The 22,921-nt window shown below is 36.5% G+C and overlaps 2 protein-coding genes across 2 annotated transcripts; both read left to right on the top strand.

Annotated features, from left to right (window-relative positions):
* Window positions 1-4,698: 4,698 nt before the first annotated feature.
* On the top strand, window positions 4,699-6,786 carry LOC113752101 (receptor kinase-like protein Xa21). The gene is made up of 3 exons (XM_027296240.1): window positions 4,699-4,765; window positions 4,917-6,729; window positions 6,783-6,786. Exons 1-3 carry the CDS (start codon window positions 4,699-4,701, stop codon window positions 6,784-6,786), a joined length of 1,884 nt encoding a protein of 627 aa, XP_027152041.1.
* Window positions 6,787-17,975: 11,189 nt separating this feature from the next.
* Window positions 17,976-22,392, top strand: LOC113752100. The gene is made up of 6 exons (XM_027296239.1): window positions 17,976-18,480; window positions 18,665-18,826; window positions 18,937-19,848; window positions 19,940-20,612; window positions 20,768-22,176; window positions 22,265-22,392. Exons 1-6 carry the CDS (start codon window positions 17,976-17,978, stop codon window positions 22,390-22,392), a joined length of 3,789 nt encoding a protein of 1,262 aa, XP_027152040.1.
* The last annotated feature ends 529 nt before the right edge of the window (window positions 22,393-22,921 follow it).

Raw genomic sequence — 22,921 nt, 5'->3', positions numbered from 1 at the left:
ATCATCCGTCGACGACTCGCTGCGCCCCTCCTGCCCCTGCCCCACACCGTTAACCACCGCCAATGCATTCCCATCCAAGTCCCCCATCTCTATCTGCCGTCGTGCGGAGCCCTCCCCCGCTGCCATCCATCCCTCGTCCACAGTCGTCCCTGCATCCTTCCGCACCTCAGGCTGCCCAGAAACCGTAATGCCTGCCCCAGCCCCTCCATCTCCTCCCTCCATTCCAGACTTCCGAATGTCCCGCACAGCATCCCCCTGCCGCCTTACCCATGTTGGCCGAGAAAGTGTCTGCTGTGGATGCGAAATCTTGGTAGGTTTCAACGTCGGGTGCTGCTTAAAACACTGTTGCTCTTCGTGGCCAAATCTTTCACAGAAAGAACAAAACTCAGGCCAATTCTCATACTCAACCTTCTGCCAGAAGCCATACTCTTCCTCCCCGATCCAGATCCGTGACACAGGCTCTTGCGTAACATCCATCTCCACCAGTACCCGTGCTACCGATGGCCGCCGCAGATCTCCCGTTGCTGCATCAATCTTCAGTAGGCGACCCAAAACAGAGGACAGCTTTTTCAGAACCTGACGGCCAAAAAAGGGTATGGGTAAGCCAGGAAAACTGACCCACACCGGTGCAATTGATATTTCCTTGTTGGCTGTGAAATCCAAGGACCACTTTGATACCGACATAGGCGAGCTTCTTATGAACCACGTACGGCGGACAAAGAGTCGAGTATAATCCTCCTCTAATGTTGGTCTGATGAGAACGTGGTTATCATCTAAGAGAGCCACCGCACACTCCCCCTTCAGACCCAGTGAAAGAAAGAACTTCCGCACAGTCTCCATTGGAGGCCTGCTGTACGAGAATCTGCCCACAAGTGCATGCTGAAACGGCAAAGCCAATTGCATGATATCTTTTTTCGCTATTCTGAGGGCAGGTTCCCCTCTATACGTGGATATTGACCCAGGATTAAATCCCTCCTCGCTCCCTGCATCTGCTACCACAGCCGCAAAACTCCTCAGAGGCTGCGCACCCTCCATAAGTCCTGCTGGCGGCGGAAAAGCCGCCATGGCAGATCTGCCTCCAACCCTAACTTTCCTTATGCACTATAAGTCTCGACCAGCTTGCATCATACGTACTCTACCAAGCAAACTAATACTTGATGAACTGAATTTCCGTTCAGCACTCTTTTAATTTATCATTGATTTGACTAATTAATCAATTCATTCTTATAGATCAAGATTGACAGCAAAAAACGAGTCATAGTTTTTAATTAGCAAGAACTAGATAAATTAAAACTCTTTTAATTTATCATTGATTCAACTAATTAATCAACTCATTCTTATAGATCAAGATTGGCATCTAACAATGCATCATGACCACCGAAGTAATGAGAAAAGTCAAGTGGATGACTTCACATTTCAATGAACGTTTACCATATAATTAATATTCTTTTACCACACTTATCTCACACTAACACTAGAATGAGTCGTGCGAACTCCAGTATGTGATTAATGTTCTTTTCTTGTACAAAAAATATAACTCTCAAAAGAACAAATACTTAGAAATTCCTTTCTAAAACTCATTCGCTTAGTACTGAGATTTCTCGAGTTATACTTCTACAAGTGATCATAAATGAGATAACTTCTCTTTTACAAGAGGTGGTAAATCCTTAAAGATTGTTCACTATCTTTCTGTGTTTCAAGTATATACTCATATGTTAATGCTTTGTGCATTCCCTTTTACTGGAGCAAACAAATAACACAGGATATAACTATCCATACTCAAGGTACCATGATAATTCTAAGTCAAAGTATTACTTACATAAAACATTATTTAGAGATTAATTCTTTTGGCACAAAAGAAATCACTATGCATATCATTCTATTAAACTTGATCATACTATCAAACACCAATATACTAGCTTAGTTTTCTTATACCATAGTAGATGAGATCTATTACTTCTCTAATGGAAACGGCATAGTATGTACTAGTCTAACCGTATTAATAATGTCTCAATCTTGTTAATACTTTGAGTACAGATATTGAAGAATAAACTTTATATTTGATCAAATGAACCTCACCATCATAACGCTTATGATTTCATTGATCAAATTTATTCTTGAGATTTTATCATACAAGTATAAATATACAAGCAAACAATATGATAAATATGTCATTTATTAATGCATAAATAGTTCAAATACATATAAAATCCCTCAATCTATAATTGTGATAGAAAGGTAACAGTTGGAGCCAAATGAAACCAAAACAAGCTTTACTTATCTTGTGAGTGATAAGCAAATAACCGAAAACAAGAAAAACATTGCTTCGAAAAAAAAAGAAAACCATTAATTAATGCAAAATGCTTAGAGTACGTATTTTTGTTGAAGTTATTGCAATAAGCAAGCAGCTTGAGGGTGTTTCGGTCAAGTAGTGCTTTAATATTAACTTTGGGGCACATTTGAATGAAATCCAATCAATGCAATATTAAAACATAAGAGGTGTCAAATGGAATTGTCAAAACTTTAGGAGAGGTGTCAATTCAAGTACAGATCTAATGGTTTAGGTTATTTAGACAATACAGTACCTTGATAAGACTACAAAACTCCACTTTAATACTATTAGAGTAAGGTCATCCTGTTCTAGGGTACCGTTTGGAAGATGAGTTTTTTGGGTGTTTGTATAAATTTTTATTGTAGATTACTGTAGAAGTTGTAAGAAAAATTTTTAGGATGAAAAACTTTAGGATGAAAATGTTTTACTGTAGATTTCTTTCTTTTTCTTTTTTTTTTCCTTCTTTTTCTTTTTCTTTTTCTTTTTTTTTTCTTTTCTTTCCTCTCTTCTTCTTCTCCTTTCCCCCTCATCCGGCAGCTCTGCCTCTGACGTAAAAGAACCAGCAGCAGCCATGGGAAAATTTTTTGCTTAGCTTTTTCTCTCCCCCTCTTCTCCCTCTTCCTCTCCCTCTCCCTCTCTCCCTATCCTCCCCCTCCCCGTCGCCCTCCGACGCCGGAATAGGTGAAGCCATGAATTTTTTTTTTTTTGGCATTTTCTCTCCCCACTCTCCTCCCCTTTCCCGCCAACCTCCCCCTCCTCTTAGTTGCGATCTGGTCGCCCAGTAGCCTGCAATTTTTTTCCCCCTTCCCTTCCCTCTTCTCCTTCTCCCTCTCCCTCTCTCTTCCACCCCTCCCCTAGCAGTCCAACTTTATTAGAACTTGCAGCCACGGAATTTTTTTTTAGCTTCTCTCCCCTCTCCTCCCTCCCCGCCACCCTCCCCCTCCCGCATTACAGAAGAATTGAGGAATTGCGAGCACACTTCAATGCTGCTGCTGCTTCTATTTCAGTAGGATCAAATACATCACAGAATGGTAAAGGTCCAACTCGTGATGGACCTGATTGACTTACAAAGATCCGTACTCAATTTAAAACCTTCCTGTCAGAGGCATACTCTATTACATGTTGTTCAGAAAAGGAATGATCTTCTAAGACAATAGCTTCATAGTTCTCTTGCATTTGTTGCCATGCATTTGGGTCAGAAGGAATTCTGGCCTGAGCTGCCTGCTAGCTGCGATCTGGTCGCGCGACTAGATCACAGCTAGCTGGAGGGGAAAGGTGACGGGGGAGGAAGAGGGGAAGAGGGAAGGGGAGAAGAGGGGGTGAGGGAGAGGGAGAGAAAACAAAAAGGAAGGCCGGCACTCATTCCAGTGCCGGAATAGGTGTCGGCGCTGGGAGCGGTGGTGGAGGTGGTGGCTGGCGACTGGTGATGTGGTGGGTTTGGTGAGGGAGGAAAAAGAAGAAAAGTTGAAGGGAAATTTTTTGTGTATTAGATTTGAAGTGTGTAGGTTAAAAACTTTGATAAGTTTTTTGGGATTCCTGTAGTAAAAGTTGTTAAAAAACTAGTATAAACTTGCAAAAAACTTGAGCTTCCAAACAGGTCCTAGATTTTAAGGCCGTAGGAAAAAAGAGGCTCAGGTATATTTTTGTCTAAAATATATATAATTATATATCAAATATTATAGCAAAAACAACAATTGAATGGAATTGGATAGAAAACAACATTACCTGCTACAAATCAACATTGTCTGCTGATTATTTTAAGGCATTTTCTATCCTAGGTTGGGGTCCACCTTCTAAATTGGAAACACCTTTGAAAAGAAAATTTAAATTGATTACTCTCTTAAGAGCTACTTGATAAATATTGGCACATCCATATCAACTAATATGCTTATCAGAACATCTTTGCCAGAAGGAAATTTGTTAACTTTAAAGTATACAATAAAGCAAATTATGCGGATACCACCAGCCATACCAAAAACTTGTTAAATAAACAATTTCATCCGCATATTTACACACCATTTAAGTACCATTCAGCAACCTCTTTAACTGTTGAATAATTTGACAATCTACTATTGAAATTGAGAAAGAATAATTCCCTTAACAGAGGAGGAGAGGGTTGGTTTGGATGGTAAGAGAGGAATAGTTGTAAGCGGGAAGTTCTGAATTCAAAACCTTCTACTTACCAAAAATAATAATTCCCTTAATAACATTAGAAGGTCTTTAGAATATTGTCAAATTAAATATTCACTATAAGATTGTTGATATTCTGATTAACAGTAAGGTCGTATCAGATAACAATCAAAACATAAAGTTGTTCTAATCATTTTTCGTTTTACTAAACTATAAACTGCTTTGACAGTTTAATCATGAACCAATATGCAAGTCCTGAAAAGGAGAACGGGTTTGGATATGGCTCCCCGTTATGCACTTTAAGTATCTCCCACCTATATATGATTTTGCTTTTATCTCACTATATGTATATGTGTGTGTGTATTATTATTATGTATGTAGCTATGTATGTAATCCTCAATTGAATTAGTTTTTTCTGCCCGTTTAACTTGTTGCCTATTTGGTTTTTGATCAGGTGCTATACCTCATGGGATTGGTGACCTTTACAAATTAGAGACACTATACTTGGGCGCAAATAAGTTAAGAGATCCCTTCCCACTGGAGCTATTCAACATTTCAACTCTTAGAACAATATCCATAGAAGAAAATAATTTTTCGGGCACTCTTCCTTCTGCTTTAGGTGTTACTTCACCCAATCTTGAGAGGCTTCTTCTTGCAAAGAACAAATTCACTGGAATTATATCGCCAACTCTCTCCAATGCCTCTAAATTGAGGGATCTAGATATGACAGGTAATAAATTTATTGGTGCAATTCCTGATTCTCTTGGGAACCTAAGATTCCTAGAACTCTTATCTCTCTCAGGCAACAATTTTACTCTAACTGGAGATATGGCCTTCTTCAGCTCTATAGGAAATTGCAGATATTTGAGAAACTTGCGGCTAGATGAAAATCCACTGAACGGCAATCTTTCAGTGTCTATCGGAAATCTTTCCAACTCTTTTGTCTCAATTAGTATGTCTCATTGTGGAATTGGAGGCGAAATTCCAAGGTCACTAGGCAACTTGAGCAACTTGATCGCCATAAACTTAGCTAGCAATGGCTTCACAGGAACAATCCCAAGTTCCATCTCAGGTTTACTAAAACTTCAGTGGATAAGTTTTGAAGGTAACAAAATACATGGACCAATTCCTAGTGAGTTTTGTCATATTCCCAACTTAGCATACCTAATTTTGACAACCAATAGGCTGTCTAGCAAAGTGCCCGACTGCATAGGGAGCATTTCTTCATTGAGATATCTTTATTTAAGCTCCAACAATCTAACATCTAGTGTACCAACAAGCTTGTGGAGCCTTAATAACCTGTTGGAGCTTGACTTGTCCGTGAATTATCTCAATGGGTCTTTGTCCTCCCAAATTGGAAATATGAAGGCACTGACCTATCTAGATCTGTCAGTTAATCAGTTATCTGGTGATATTCCTAGCACAATTGGGGCGCTACAGAATTTACTGGTACTCTCCTTAGGGTATAATAACCTAGAAGGTTTAATTCCAGAGTCCATCAGAAATATGTTGGTGTTACAGTACTTGGATCTGTCATTTAACAATTTATCTGGTGTAATACCTGCCTCACTAGGGAAACTCTTGGATCTTCAGTATCTGAATGTATCCTACAACAAACTACGAGGACCGATTCCTCAAGGAGGACCTTTTAAGAACTTCACAATCCTATCTTTTCTTGCTAATGAAGCATTGTGTGGTGCTCCTTGGTTCCAACCTTGTCAAACTTCTCAACATAGATCAAGGAAAAAGATACTCTTGCTTGTGTTGCTACCAATAGGATCTGCTGTCCTAGCCTTGGCCATTTCACTTTTGTTGATAAAAAGGTTGACAAGAAAGAAAACTACGGCTCCAGCTCCTGATTTGTTTCCAAAAACAACATATCAAAGGGTATCCTACCATGAACTTCGACGAATAACAAATGGTTTCAGCAAGAGTAATTTGCTTGGATCTGGGACGTTTGGTTCAGTTTACAAAGGGGTATCTGCAAATGGGATAATTTGGGCTATAAAGGTTTTTAATATGCAGCTTGATGGCATATTGAAAACTTTTGACACAGAGTGTGAAGTCTTGTGCCGCATCCGTCATAGAAATTTGATCAAAGTCATTAGCGCTTGCTCTAATCTGGACTTTAAAGCTTTGGTACTAGAATTCATGCCTAATGGAAGCCTGGAGAAGTGGCTTCATCTTGACCACCACGTCCTGAGTATCATGCAAAGATTGGACATCATGATTGATGTGGCTCGTGGGTTGGAATATCTTCATTATGGGTATTCATTTCCCATAATTCACTGTGATTTGAAGCCTAGTAACATTTTACTAGATGAAGCTATGGTAGGTCATGTTAGTGACTTTGGAATTGCTAAATTGCTGGGAGATGGAGAAAGCCGTGTGCAGACAAAAACCCTGGCAACAATTGGGTACATCGCCCCAGGTTATTATTCTTGGCTCTAATTCTATAACTTTTAGTTTTTGGTAAAGCAGTCTGGCACGTGCTTTTGAAGCACTCGTTAAGATACTTAATAGTAATACTTAACTTGTTATGTGAATGCACACACTTACATATATTAGTCACTTGCATTTAGATATTTCCTTAAATTAGTTTCGCTCTTATCAAAAAATTAACACTTAAAATTATCTTAATAAGTGTCCCCGGCACTCGTTAGCCAAATCAAATTTAAGATGCTATGTTTCATAACACTTCTATTCTGAATATGAAAACATTATAATCTTTTTAACTACTATTTTTTTTCCTGCTATATTCATAACAGAGTACGGACTAGAAGGACTAGTGTCAACAAGGTGTGATGTATACAGTTTTGGCATTACCATGATTGAAGCATTCACTGGAAAGCGACCTAAGGATGAGATGTTCACAGAAGAGCTAAGCATAAGGTGTTGGATTCTGGAATCATTACCAAGTTCTGTAGATCAAGTTGTCGATGTGAAATTACTTCATCTAGAAGAAGAACAAACCAACATGGACATGGCTTGTGTATCATCTATCCTGCAGCTTGCTTTAAGTTGCACTTCAGATGTCCCAGAGAACAGGATCAACATAAAAGATGCTCTCACAACACTTGAAAAGATCAAAACTCAGGTTTTACAAAGAAATTAGAAGGGCTGAAGCATTCAACATTTGATATTTATGACTATGGTGGTTGGATTGCCTTTCTTTTTTTTTTTTTTTGGTAAATTGTTGACGCTAACTTGTTCTTATTTATTTGCATATGTTGTTTGCAAGGAGTAAACAATTCGGTAGATAATTTCGAAATCTCCCTGGCATATATGACAATTATACTCAGTATTGGTCAAAATCAATTTTAATATGACAAACATGATATAATAAGCATAATGAACTTTAGCAGGTTGAAAGGAATTTTGTTGATTTATGAAGCTTTGGTAATTACATTTATTGTAGATCTTGTGATGTTAGCACTAGAGGACAAAAGCAGTTAGCAATTAAGGACATCTAAATAAATTATTTGGATTGGCTTAGGTCATTTACTGTTCAGCCTTAAAATTGCATGAAACTGAAACGTCGGCTCCTTGAAATTTTTTTTTTTTAAATCCTTGAGTTTTAATTCAACCTCTGTATTTTCTTAGCATAGGCCACTAAATATCTTGATTCTTATTAACTTTTTCCATAATACATCTAAAATTGAATTTTTAAAATTTATTCTTTCTTACTATCTCTTGAGTAGCTTTTGTATCTTCCTCGATAATCTTTCTTTTGCTCATTTACTTATCATCAAAAGGAAAAATTATTAATTCCAAAAAACCTCCTCTAAGAATACAATTTTATCACTTTGTCCCCTGAACATTAAATTGCATCAATCGCCACCTTCCCCCTCTTATGGTAGTCAATTTTCTTAATCAAATACAAATAGCATGAGTGCTAATTTTCCATTCATTTCTTCAAATGATATGCACACCCTACCAGTAAAAAGACTAAATAACCACCTAAATATTTTAGGCCTAGTTTCATTTTCAAAATACCCGTTTGTAATAGACTTTCATATTCAAACCTCTTGTATATATTACCAGAAACATAAAAACAAAATATATGCCTAAGTAAGAGTTGTGTGCATATATAACTCCATCACACACAAGGATATTTTTGGAAACAAAGTCATGCCTGAATTATTTGGGAATTATTAGTCTTTTTACAAGTGACACGTGCATGTCATGTAAGAAGATTAAAAGAAAATCTGTATGCAATTTAGCAAAAGTAGAAACCATAAAGTGGAAATTGTTGTAAATGAATATTTGGGGGCAAAGTATTGCAATTTGTAATTTTATAGGTTTTATTTGGAATTAACTGAAATGAAAAATTATAAAAATATATAAATATTGAAGAAATTTTCAAATATTAATTTTTCTTGGCTGGCTTTATTTTCTTACCATGCTATTCAACGCAGTTGTTATAAAATGGATAGATGGAGTTATAGATATCTCATTTCCCTTTCTTTATTTTCTCAAATGTTTATGTGGTTTTAACAAATGTCATTTGCTCAAATTGAAAAGCACCAGAAAGTAAAATACAATTTCAACGAACGGGATCATGACCATGCCCCTTTCCTACTAGAAATTTTTTTTTAAATAATTAAAAAAAATATCCATAACAAGAGAAGCATGGGTATTGATAATGCCTTTTATTTTAAGTTCCCTCCACCATTGCAATCTTAATTTCATTTGGTAGCTTTTTCTTCTTTTTTTATTGGTAGTCGTTGATTTTAATTTCAAAATTAAAAGTGAATCCGAAACTTAAGAGGTTCTTCGCAGCACCATCAATAAGTGTGGGAGGAAAACCAGTAGGGTAAACCGGTAAGGTAGTTCGGATTATGGTTTGATCTTTTCGCCAGCGGGGGGGTTTATTGGGTTTGAAAGGTATATGTAAGAGAGAAATGCGAGACAAAACAACCAAAATTGAAAAACGAGGGATTGCTTGGGATTTGTTATCAAGTGGGGAGGAAGAAGGCTGTGTTTTGATGAGGATTGACAAAACAAAATGAGGAGAAAGAAAGATGTTTACTTCTGAAGGTGGGGTTGATTACTGGTGGCCGGATTGAGTCATTGAAAATTGTGGGGAATGGGAGATAACTGATAAGTGAGAACCAATAATAGCTTCTTGTGGGGTTAAGACCAGTTTCATAATTCAATTCAACACTTAAATTTAATAAAATTAGATTTTAACATATTCAGACCGTTTGGTAACCAAAAATTGAACATCTAAATTAATTAAGTGGCACTAAATTTTTTAGGCAAAACTTGTTCCCAAAAGTAAGTGATAAATTATTCACTTATCACTGAATATGATATGCACTCTGTTGGAGTATTTTAATAAAATAGTTCAATTCTCAATTAAATGTGATATGCACTCTGTTGGCGCTTGTAACCTTTTTTTCTTTTAATAAGATTCCCTTTTAATAAAAAAAAAATGTGTAATTTACAAGGAGAATAAATTGGAAAATATTTTGGAGATTTATTGGTGTTTAAATGATTTTTGACTAAAGATTTATTATATGAAATTATGACTTTTCAATTACCACAATCATTGGTAACCTACAATACAAATTTTAATGTATTTTGAATGGCCAATAATTTCAGCGTTTACTTGGTGTCTTATTAGTGGTGTAGGTTATGTTTGTCTAATTTTTCTTCACCTATAAATATATGTAATTGAGATAGAAAAAAGGCCACAACAACTTATGTTTTGTGAGCTACAATTCATAAGAGAAAAAACTATCCACTCCTTTGTTATTTTCTATCTCATATATTCGCAAGAAAAATTGGTGTTAGTGGAGCTATACTCTCTTAGTTGTGCAGACTAATGAGAGTGACAGCAAGTGTGACTGGACTGTTATATCCTGAGGGTGACAAGTCGAAAATTTTGCTGCACCGGAGTTGATTCTTCCGCAGAGACTTGAATCATCTTAAAGAAAGCGAGATATTCGTACCTCAATCCTCCACATTTGTGCATTATTATATTATTAATTTAACTATTTTATTATAGTTAATTTTATAATTGTTATTATTATTATTATAACTATTGTTGATTTTGTTATTTAACATTTGTATTTTTATTCTAGCAAAACAACAATTTTAAGGTGAATCAAATCAGGATGGAGTTCAACTAACAAGTCACTTACGATCAACTCAAGCGACTTGAGTAGTCTACCTATAGACGAGAAAAAATGAGAAGATCTCAACCAATGAGATATATGAAGTATAAAAGACGTTTGTGAAGAAAAATTCAGCAAAAAAAGGGAAGTTGTTGAATTCCATTACTAGTATTATAATGACTTTTATAGTTTCTATGAAATTTCTTATCCTAATACCAAAAGTTTTCGAAGGCTTAACAGGAAAATATGGCATCAGAGAAGTAGATTTGAAGGAGTTTGAATTACTGAACAATTACAACTTGTTGCTACACTAGACTGGTTGCCACCATGCATTCTGGAAGAAATTTTAAAGGTGTCTTCTTAACAAGTAAAAGTGAATTTCCAATGGGTATGATTAATTGGGTCATTTACTTTAATTTCAATAGATATATACTCCATTGCATGTTATAAAGTTGTAACAAATAGTGGAGGTTCATAGCAATTTTCTATGCTAATATGCATAGGACTTGATCATTAAATGTGATATATGTTTAGTTGCATATCATTAAAGCATTAAAATAGTGGGCCGGGGTTATCTGTTTGCTGAAATTTAATGCACAGCATTAGATTAATTACTTGAGGATACTCAATTAAATGACATGGATCTATGTTTTCAAAAAATATATATACAAATCTCATGCGATACCATGTTATAATTGCAACTTGTGGGTGTGAATTTTAAAGTTGCAATTAAGTGCAATATTAAATGACATTGGATATCATATTTTTTTGGATTTCTTAATTCTTTGTTTGAGTTTGTGTAGATGGACACACACTCAAAAGTATGATTATCATGTGAAGGCACTTGAAGTATGTATTTCATATTTTTGCAAATAGAAATATATGGAAATTTCATGGAGATGGTAAATATGGTTCCTAGTAGGTTTATAGACTAATGGCCTACTAGATGAAATTGAGAATTATTGAGAAATAAAGTAGCTTCTAGTAGTAAACTAATGGTCATCTATGTTGATGATTTCTAGTGAGGCTACTGGCTACTAGGATGGAAAAAATTGAAAAATATTGAACCTTCACTGGAAGTGAATATAATTGCTTGTATGATAGTTAGGTGAGAAATATTCTCACAAAATATTGGTATTATCACAGTATTATTGTGATACTTGATGAAAATAATTTGACTCGAGTGTCAATGAGATCATATCTTTGTTTATGTTTTGTGATGATAGTGAATAACTCAAACTTGAGGCAAAGATATGATAAACCATGAGAGGGATGTGAATAAAGTCCACGAATCATAAATTACATGTAAGGATACCCAATCTAATGATTGGAGATCCCAAGAGTTAGGTTCAAAGGGAAAAACGAATTACATGGTGATTTGAAATGGATATGCATAAATTTTGATAAGTATGGTTCATCCCTATGGTATATATGCATACATCCTGTAACGAAAAAAGGTTGAGCTATATTGCTCTTAATGAAATCTATAGCTCCTATGGGTGGGGTGTTTGAATTATGGGAGTTCCCTTGATGGACTTCACCTATATGAGTGTTTGGGTGGGGCCGCCCTAAAGAGAATTGGAACTTTCTCTCTTATACACTCATGAAAAAATTGGGATTTAGCACAAGGCCATAAAGTGCTAGTTTTACTAGTTCGTGAGAATACTTGGACTATTGTGTGTGTAAGGTGATATCCAATATCCCAAAGCAGCCATAGTTCAAGACCGAAATTCACTATTGGCTCTAGTATTGGAAATTACTATAACACTAAATATAGGTTCAAGGCATTGCTGCCTATATTATGCATGTTAGTCTTTTCTTGCCATATAATACTATATTATCTTATTTTATTAAAATAAGTGGGGGATTGTTGGAGTATTTTCATAAAATAGTTCAATTCTCAATTAAATGTGTAAGTTATAAGGAGAATAAATTGAAAAATATTTTGGAGATATATTGGTGTTTAAATGATTTTTGACTAAAGATTTATTATATGAAATTATGACTTTTCAATTACCATAATCATTGGTAACCTACAATACAAATTTTAATGTGTTTTGAATGGCCAATAATTTCAGCGTTTACTTGGTGCCTTATTAGTGGTGTAGGTTATGTTTGTCTAATTTTTCTTCACCTATAAATATATGTAATTGAGATAGAAAAAGGTGCTACAACAACTTATATTTTGTGAGTTACAATTCATAAGAGAAAAACTATCCACTCATTTGTTATTTTCTATCTCATAGATTGGCAAGAATAACTGGTGTTTGAGGAGCTATACTTTTTTAGTTGTGCAGACTAATGACTGTGACAGCAAGTGTAGTTCGATTGTTGTATCCTGGGGGTGACAAGCCGAAAATTTTGCTGCACCGGAGTTGATTCTTTCGCAGAGGTTTGAATCATTTTAAAGAAAATGAGATATCTGTGCTTCAACCCTTCGCATTTGTGCATTATTATATTATTATTTTAACTATTTTATTATAGTTAATTTTTCTATTTAACAATTGTATTTTTGTCTAGAGGAACAACACACTCAAATGTGTTAGATTTAATACTTAATAACTCAATAATTTAATGGATTCAGACTTTAGATTTCAATTTTATCAAATGCACCTTAACTCTTTGTTCGACTATGTAATGTTGTCCGTTTAATAAAAAATTTGCCCTAAAACCTAATTTTAGCTCCGGCAGAATCACTAGCTCAAATAAATTGCTTCCAAGAACGGAATATTGAGTTGGTTGTAAAAGATGTGAATCCACTCGTCCAATGGATTTCTTGTACTCATGGCCTATGGGTCTAGCTTACTGATACATTGCAGAAAATTTTACTCAAATTCATTTAATTCTTTGGACCGACAAAACTCGTGAACAAAAAATTTTAAGCATAAATTTTTTTAGTCCAAGTCTATCTGTCTTCAACATGAATTATTTTTATCCTTTTGCTAGTGAAAGGTACTTTGATACTTAAATAAGTGGTGTGACAATATTGTTAGGTTGAGTAGCATTTTATCATCTATGCTAACGAGAGTCATACTCTCGTTAGGATTGTCAATATTGCAAGAATAGCTTGAGCATGACCTATTTGACTAGTTTAAAATAGGTTGAGATTCAGTTTAATTAGAGTTGGGCTAAGTTTGGATCTTTACTTTAGAGCCTATTAAATTATGAGTTGAGTTTGAAAAAAACTAAGTTCAAACCCAAATAAAGCGTAACCATTTACAAATCTGTACAATTATAATTCATATGTTTAACGTTAGCCTATGTTTAAAGTTTTTTTTTTTTTAGGCAGCCTATGTTTAAAGTTAATAAACTTTTATCAAATAATTGTGCATGTTTTAGCGATAATTTTGTATTGGTGCACTAATGTTTACTTAAAATAACTATATAAACTTATTTTCTTTTAATTTTACTTTTATAATTATTAAAAACAGTAAAAAAAAAAAAGAGTAAAAATACATAAACTTTCAATAAACTTCGGGCTGTTTCGATCTCAGCCCAAGGCTCATATAAATGAATGGTAAAGAGCAGCCTAATTTGAGCATTGTCCAATTCGTTGCTTAGGCCTACAAAAATGGGTTCTTATTTGGGTTGAACTTAGGTTTTCAAAGCCTAAGTCATTAGACCCTTAATTGTCATGTCCAGCCAAAAAAAAACTGGGGTTTCTTGTATCTTACTTCATAACATAGCCTCCTGTGGTTCAAATGATGGGATCATATCCCTTGGGTAGATTGTGAAGTGAAGAAGTTAATTGCGGATCTTTAGTAATTGAACTTCCTACACTTAGAATTTGGTATAAATTTAAGTTATTCAGAGATAAAAACCCACATTTAAGTTATTTTATGGTACAATTTTTTTGTATTTAAAATGTTAATTAAGATGTAAAAATTTTAATATTTATTATCACAAGCATAAATTCATCGAATAAATAAAATCTAGTATTTCTCAAGGCATGAAAGAAAAAGAAAAGTATAAAGATTGCACCTATAATGCAATGCTACATGTTAAAATACAAAAATTAAATATTTATAGTATGGTGCTACGTATGATTAAAAGAATAATTTAATTCTCTATCGAAAAAAGTAATAACAGAAGGAACCATAATAATCAATCAAAAATTAGTTTAAAGAGAAGGAATAGGTGGAAGGGGGCAGGAAAGTTTAATGAAATTTTTGGAAGAGCAAAATTAGAAGTTGAAGCCAAATTCTAGAAGTTAAATTTTTGGAATAGGTGGAGGTAGTAAATACTGACAAACGCTGCTCCTGGCAGTGACAAGTTTAGTTCAAGACTAGGCGCAACTATTAGATCGAAAAAAATTTAGCCCATTAATCAAGACAAAAGTATCGAGGCTCTAGCCGTAGTAACCAGGCCAAAGGCATGATAATGGCCCGTTAAAGCCTCTGTGAAGTTGGTATAACAGATGTGTCAGTATTCTTTTAGCAGAAATGCTCTTTTATGGTTGAAAGATAAACCAAACTACTTAATATTTAAAACGAATTTGGTTTCAAAAAAGTTTTTTCAATTTTGATTCATTAACTAATCAAGTCTAGATTGAACAGCATTTTATGTTCGATAACATTCAAATTTGATGAAAAAAAAAAACTCATTCAAACTCAATTTAGCAAATAAACAAGTTAAACTTTAATAAAATTTTAACTTCATTAAAATAATCAAATAAATTTAAATATTAGGGTGTTGGATTTGATTGGGCTCGTTTACACCCCTAACCCTTTGTGTTAAATAGTCCCTAGTAACTTGATCAAAATAAATGTGATTCTCAAAATTTCTCAAAATTAATGTGTCAAATTAGTCCCTAATATTTGAGCATATTTAAGACAATTGATGAAAATCAACAAACCCTGATGGTCCAAAATCAAATTTCGGTTAAATATTTTGACTTTGCAGTTGTGATGAGAGTTTGAATCACTATGTAGTTCCTTTAAGTTTCAAATAGTGATGCAAAGTGCATTATGCTGAAATTAGATGGGAATTGGGTTAAAATTGTGCATATGTACTAGAAGTTCTAATATTGAAAAATATGCAAAAGCTAAATAAACTTTTAAACTTCTTTTTGTCATTTTTCTATTTTCATTTATTCATAATACTAATTCTGAAATATGTTTATATCTTTTGCACGGTTGGTCTCAAATAAATATAATCATATTAATAATTAATTCATAACAAGTTTTATCATTTTCTCACTTACATTGATAATTAAACACTCAATTAAATATTCTCTTTTCATGTAAACAACTATATGTAAATTAAGTTGATTGAACTATAAATTGTCTTTTTCTTTTTAGGGCATTTCAATTGGCTATCAATTAAGTTTCAAATGAAACAGACATGTTAATAATTGTTTGAATTATTCAATGAAATTACCAATGTAGTTGAACATAAATATAGATATGGTCAAACTTTATTATTAAAATACTTGATTTAATATGAAGGAAAGACAAGAAAAAGCAATGGGAAGTTTTTTAGAAATCCACACTAGTACTTCATCTACCTATATAGTAAAAGCGCGAATGGCTTTGTTGGAGGTTGTGGTTGTTGTGCTGACGCGGCAGTATTTTACTGGCTGAAATTTGGTCGTCATTCACGTGCACCTCGCGTGGTTTCGCCGGGAGGAGGAGTGGGAATTCTTGCTGTTGTCTGAGAAGAAGCAAGTTCGGACCTTCGGTTTTTAAGAAGAAGCTGTTTCTCTGTAGCCTGAGTACCATTTGTCTTCTGGTCAACAGCTTGCTAGCTGAGTGAGCTTATGTATGACGTTGGTGATGGTTTGATTGATGACAAGTGTTGGGTGCTGGGCTCAATGTGTGGTGTGAATTGACGATATTGCCCTTCTTTTCAAATCAGATTATCCGTTGTATCTTGATGTGGTTCTTCTTTCCCTCTGCGATTTGGTGAGAAGAGTTTCAGCTCTGCTCTAGAGAGCTGCCAAAAAACGCCTTTTCCCTGCCCTTTCCTTTGATTGACGCGACTGAAAGCTCTTTGTTTCTCCGATGTATCCAGAGTTTGCTGCGTTTCTGGTGCCGCCTTTTCCAGGTACTGCCATCATGGTCCATGATAGCTGTGCCTCATTATTTCCTCTTGTTGTTTACTCCCTCTCCTGCTGCTTGCTTCTTGGTTCTGAGCTATATCCTCATTTCTTTTGCCTGCCTTTTCTTTTCTTAGTGTAAGATTTGGTATCTTACTGCCTTCTTGCGTAAGGTTTGATTCCGCTATTATTTTTAATTTTAACCTTCTTGCAACCGTCTTGCTTGCAATGTCGTGCTTATTTGGTTCTTTCCCTCCACGAATTTTATGCCCTCTTCAGCTTTTTTACAGTTTCGTTGCCTGCTTGCTTTGCTCTACGTCTCTTTTTTACTACTTCCTCTGTTTCTCGAAGGGCCTATTTCACTTTTATTTTCTGCCGGACTCTTTTAGGCTGTGTTTTCAGCCTCCTCCTGTCACCAACGCCTCATTTCTTCTTCTTCATTTATTTATTGCTCATGGGGTCTATTTAAATTTGGTGGGATTTAGATTTGATTTTTGAACACAGCATTTTTTTACTGTTTTTTCATTTTCCTCCTGTCGACAATCCTTGCATCACTGTATTCTTTTGCCTTGTGCCTTTTGTCCTGCTTTTCCTTCTTATGTTCAGGTTATCTTTCCCCGTCTCCTGTTTAGTTTTTTTCCCCCTTTCCCCGTTAATTTCCTTATACTCTTTCCCACTTTGTTCTCTGGTCCTTGTTCTCCCGCATTTATTTACTCTTTGCTAATGCATTTTCTTAACCTTTTCCCCTCTCGCTGTTTTATTGGGTACAGGATTCGGTACTGTCCTCTTCTCTGTTGCTCTACGGTTGGCTGATAAAGCCTTGTTATATATCGCTAAGGTTAAGGTGACATTACTTATTCTCCCTTGTATATGTACTTTTGCCTTGCTCTTGGCCAATAACTGTTTCATGCATGATTTTGTTGCCTCCCTTTTAACTGTTATCAGCTTCACTCGGACTTTTAGCTACTTTTTACTTGCCTGCTCTGTTCCATGGTGCCGTATAAGAGCTATGCTTTAGCTTTCCTTCACTATGCTTCTTTTTTTTGTATATTTATCCAGTTCCATATGTGCTATATAAGACCTGTAATTTAACTTTTTTTAACTATGCTTTCCTTGGTATGCTTGCTGAACTTCATGTTGTTGTGTGGGAGCTGCGATTTAGCTTCTCTTTCCTATGTTTTTAATTATTATTTGAAGAGAGGTATTTGATGCATGCCTTTGTTGTGCCGTTTACTTGTGTTACAATTTTGCTTGAACTTTGGCCTCCTTTGTACTTATTTAGTTAGGCCTATGGTGGTGTATTAGAGGTATACATTAGCCTTTCTTTTCGCCTGCTAAAGTGTGTAGCGCTCAGATGGATAGGAATGCTATGCGCCGCAAAAAATATGCAGAAATGCCGCCTCTGAAGAAAGCAGAACTTCTGCACTCTCGGAGGCAAGCTCGAGCTGCAAAGAAAGCTGAAAAAACTTTAACCCCGCGTGTTCGCAAGGTCCCGTTAGGATATGTTGAAACAGGTGTTTCGTTCCCAAATACTGATCATATGCCCTGTCATAGTGGCGGTCCTGCGCCTGTGCATTCTCAGCTGTTAGGAAGCACAGATCCTGTGCTTCCACCTGATACTGCCTTTGCAATTAGTCAGGGATTAGAATTCATGTCACGCCGTCCACCTGGTTCCTTTAGTGGTGATACTTCCTCTTCACAATCTGTCAACAATGCACATCCTGAAGTTATACTTGCCTCATTTCCTTTGAACTCACCTATTATAAACTCTGAACAATCAGCCCAAAAAAAAAAGTCTTGTAGAACTAATTCTTTGTCTGCTGGAACTTCGGATTCCACTTTAGAACCTCCTTCCACAGGTACTGCCTTGCCTAAGCATGGTCACTCTGTTTGCAAAATTCCTGAGCTACTTTGGCCACGCTATAAGCAATGAATAATCAGCTTTATAGCCTGCCTTCTGAAAACCTTCTTCTTCTGTTGCGCATCTCCCTTTGAGGGACTTTTGGCTTCTTCAACTATCTTATTTACTTCTGCAATTCGCAGACATCTTTCCTCCTTGCAGAAGGGAGGCTTCCAGGTGTGGCCCAACACCTGGTTGCTTGAAAAGAAAAAAAAGAAAGGTTGTTCCTCCTGCTGATCCGTCTATAAGTCGGTCTCGTCCAAAGAAACGCACCCCCCCTGAATCTGTGAACAAGCAGACCTCAGGTTGGAATTTACTCCTAATTTGGCTTAACCATTGCTTGCCTTATATTCTGCCTCATCTATCTGTCCAGTCACATCTGATAGAGTCGCTTATGTATGAAATAAAACTGCAGCAGTAAAGCGATCGTCTGCCCGTTCAACCCTATCTCGTCTTTCCAATATTCCTGATGCACCTCTCATTCTGCCTGATGCTCCTAATTGTGAGCATTGTGGAGCGAAAAGGTTCCATTTGGAACCTCCTTCCTTTTGCTGCTCGGGGGGAGAAATCTCTATCGTTGCTCCTCCAATGCCTTACGATTTGAAGCGTTTGTTCATTGGCAATGATGAAGAGAGTAATCAGTTCAGAAACAATGTTCGCACTTACAACAACAACCTTGGCTTTACATCTTTTGCAGCGAAATATGATTCCGAATTAACAAAGAATGCAAAAGGTGTCTATACCTTCCGTGTTCAGGGTCAAGTTTACCACTTTCTTGATGGCCTTATTCAGTTGGGCGATAGGCCATCCGGGATTCAGCTATATTTTTTTGACACTGATGAGGAATTAACAAAGAGGCTTGGTAATTCTGATAAGCTGCGCGAAAGCACTTTGAAATTGCTTATGCGCGTTCTTTCTAACAATCCTTATGCTCGTTTCTTTAAGGGCCTTAGGGATGTTCCGAACCTTGACAATCTGAACATCGTCCTTAATTGTTATCCTTCGCTTGACCAGCGAGTCTATAATCTTCCCTCCACCTCACAAGTTGCAGCTATATGGACTGAGAGTGAAGATCAATCATCCGATAGACGCGCTCATATTCAAGTTTATTCTCGCTCATCTGGTAGCCATAGGATTCAGCATTACTATGGCTGTTATGACGCTTTACAGTACCCTCTCCTTTTCCCTCGTGGTGAGTGTGGCTGGCACCATGGAATTAAAAGGCTTTGCAAGAGGAAGAGGGGAGGGGATGCTTGTGAGGATGAGATTAACATTGATCCAGCTTCAGTTAACTCCCCATCGGAGTTAATTAATTTAGAACAGAGAGGCGAGTACATTTCTCTCTTGGTATAAGCTACTCAATCTACCCATTGCATTACATAATCTGATCAGATACAACGTATTTTCCTTCTTTATAGCTGCTGATCGAGGAAAAGCAGAGGAAGATACTGTATCTGCTAGAGAGTACTACTGTTATAGGTTCCAAATAAGGGACAATGATGACTCAATGTTGTTACACGCTCTTAGGTTGCTGCAGCAATTTTCGGTTGATGCTTACGTCAAAATTGAAACATGTAGGCTAGACTTTCATAGGCATCGGCAAACCAGGATACGTTCTGAAATTCTACAAGGAGTTCTTGACAGTATTTCTGTTGGCCAAACTGCTGCTTCTAAAGTTGGTCGTAAGGTCTTTCTTCCAGCTTCTTTTATAGGTGGTCCGAGAGATATGAGGCGTCGTTACCTTGATGCGATGGCACTGGTACAAAAATATGGAAAACCAGATATTTTTCTTACAATGACGTGTAATCCAGCGTGGAAGGAAATACAGGAGAATTTGAAATACCATGAAAAGCCTCAGGATCGGCCAGACCTTTTCGCTAGAGTTTTTAGGGCCAAGTTTGAAATGCTAAAAGCAGAAATTCTCAATAAAAAAATCTTTGGCGAGGTTGCAGCGTGTGTCTACGTGATTGAGTTTCAGAAGCGAGGCTTTCCTCATGCCCATTTATTACTGATCTTAAAACCTGGTCATAAACTACTTAATCCAGAGTCGTATGACAAAGTAGTTTGTGCTGAGTTGCCCGACAAAGACCGGTATCCTCACTTATATTCTCTTGTTGTGAAGCATATGATCCATGGTCCTTGTGGAGCCATGGATCCGTCTTGTCCTTGTATGAGAGATGGAACGTGCAAAAATCGGTATCCAAAGAACTTTTGTGCTCAAATGAAGATACCTATCCGTATTATAGGAGAAGAGATGATGGCAAGAGAATCAGAGTTCGTAGATTTACTCTTGATAATAGGTGGGTTGTGCCTTACAACCCTTACCTGCTTGCTTTATTTGATTGCCACATCAACGTGGAAATCTGTTCTACTCTTAAACTTGTAAAGTACTTGTATAAGTATGTTTTCAAAGGACACGATCAGCTGAGCTTTAGGATTATATCGGGTGAACCAACAGATGATATAGATGAAATAAAAGACTTTCAAAAAGGTCGATGGGTTTCACCTCCGGAAGCTTTTTGGCGCATTTATGAATTTAGACTCAATGAAATGACCCCTGCAGTTTACACCCTCCAGGTTCACCTTCCGGACCAGCAATTCATTTCGTTTGACAAGAGCTCTGACTTGGTGCAATTACTGAGTAAAATTGACTTTTTTAAGACGATGTTAACTCAGTTTTTCCACATGAATAGAACAAATCCTACAGCACAAAATTTGAAATGCTTGTACAGAGATTTTCCTGAACATTTTGTTTGGTCTGCTAAATATAAAGAGTGGACTGAAAGAAAGCGTCGAAAGGTGATTGGTCGGATGGTGACTATTAGTCCAAGGGAAGGAGAGAGGTATTATTTGAGGTTGCTTTTGACGCACATTGCTGGGCCGACCTCTTTTGAAGACCTTTTGACTGTTAATGACCAGAGATTAGCTTCGTTTAGAGAAGCTGCTTTGGTCCTCGGCCTTTTGCAGTCCGATACGTATATAGACGAGACGCTACAGGAAGCAGTGGCATTCCAGATGCCGTGCTCATTGAGGTTATTGTTTGCCACTCTCCTTGTGTATTGTTCTCCAACAGATCCTAGATCACTTTGGGAAAAATTTGAACCTGAGCTTTCTGCTGACTATCATTACCAGCAGCCATTCGATGCCCTTTCTTCTCCTGAAATTAGAAGAAAAGTTTTGCAAGATATTAACACCTTACTAGAACAAATGGGCAAAAGCATTGCTGATTTTCACTTTGTCTCTGATGAGCTTTCACCTAGGTACACTGAGAGGTTGACAAAGGAGATTGAAACTGAAAGGAACTTAGTGGTAACACCCGATGACCTGTTGTTGCCTCAGATGTTAAATTCTGACCAAAAACATGCCTATGATCTAATCATAAAAGCATGTTCTTCCTTAGAAGGCCAAGCATTTTTCGTTGATGGCCCCGGCGGCACAGGCAAAACGTTTTTGTATCGGGCACTTCTCGCAACTTTGCGATCACAGAACCATGTTGCACTTGCAGTAGCAACGTCTGGAATTGCAGCATCGATCCTTCCTAGCGGAAGGACGGCTCACTCGAGGTTCAAGATACCACTTGATTTCTCAAAGACTAAGAATTGTCACTCTCCCTTTCCTAGCAAAGAATCCGGCACTATACAGCTCGCAACTCCAGGTAACTCACAAACATCTGGTTTTTAGTTTTGCATTTCTATTTTACTCCAAATAAATAATATGACAAATCAAAAAAAATATAATCGCAGAGGAGAATAGTGTTCGTTCAAAGGTTTGTGTTCGCCTTTCTGAAAGGTTTGATGGAACACAAAGCACTGAAGCAAATGAGGATGAAAATGCAGAGTGCAGCTCTACCAAGAAGCAAAAAACCAACTGACTTGTTACTGTTGGGTCTTTTGTCCACCTAATTCTTAGGTTCTATGCCTACCATACTATCATATATTTTTGCAAAGTTCCCTATGCATTCCTGGAAGGATCATTGATGTATTAATGAAACATGTACTTTTGTTCATAGATACCCCTTAGACTGTTTTTGATCTGCTGCCTTTTACGTTTGCTGATGACCTGCAATCAGCACCAGCTATGTATTTGAATTGATGATTTATGACTATTATGTGCTTGTTACAGTAGCCTTTAAATTCACCTTCTGCTCTATTCACCTCAGTAACTAACCTTCTACTGAATCTGCTAGCTGTTATATTAATGAAACATGTACTTTTGTTCATAGATACCCCTTAGACTGTTTTTTATCTGCTACCTTTTACGTTTGCTGATGACCTGCAATCAGCACCAGCTATGTATTTGAATTGATGGTTTATGACTATTATGTGCTTGTTACAGTAGCCTTTAAATTCACCTTCTGCTCTATTCACCTCATTAACTAACCTTCTACTGAATCTGCTAGC

The sequence above is a fragment of the Coffea eugenioides genome, chromosome 11 (assembly GCF_003713205.1).
Source record: "Coffea eugenioides isolate CCC68of chromosome 11, Ceug_1.0, whole genome shotgun sequence".
Classification (NCBI taxonomy): Eukaryota; Viridiplantae; Streptophyta; class Magnoliopsida; order Gentianales; family Rubiaceae; genus Coffea; species Coffea eugenioides.
This window is presented reverse-complemented; position numbering and strand designations above follow the sequence as displayed.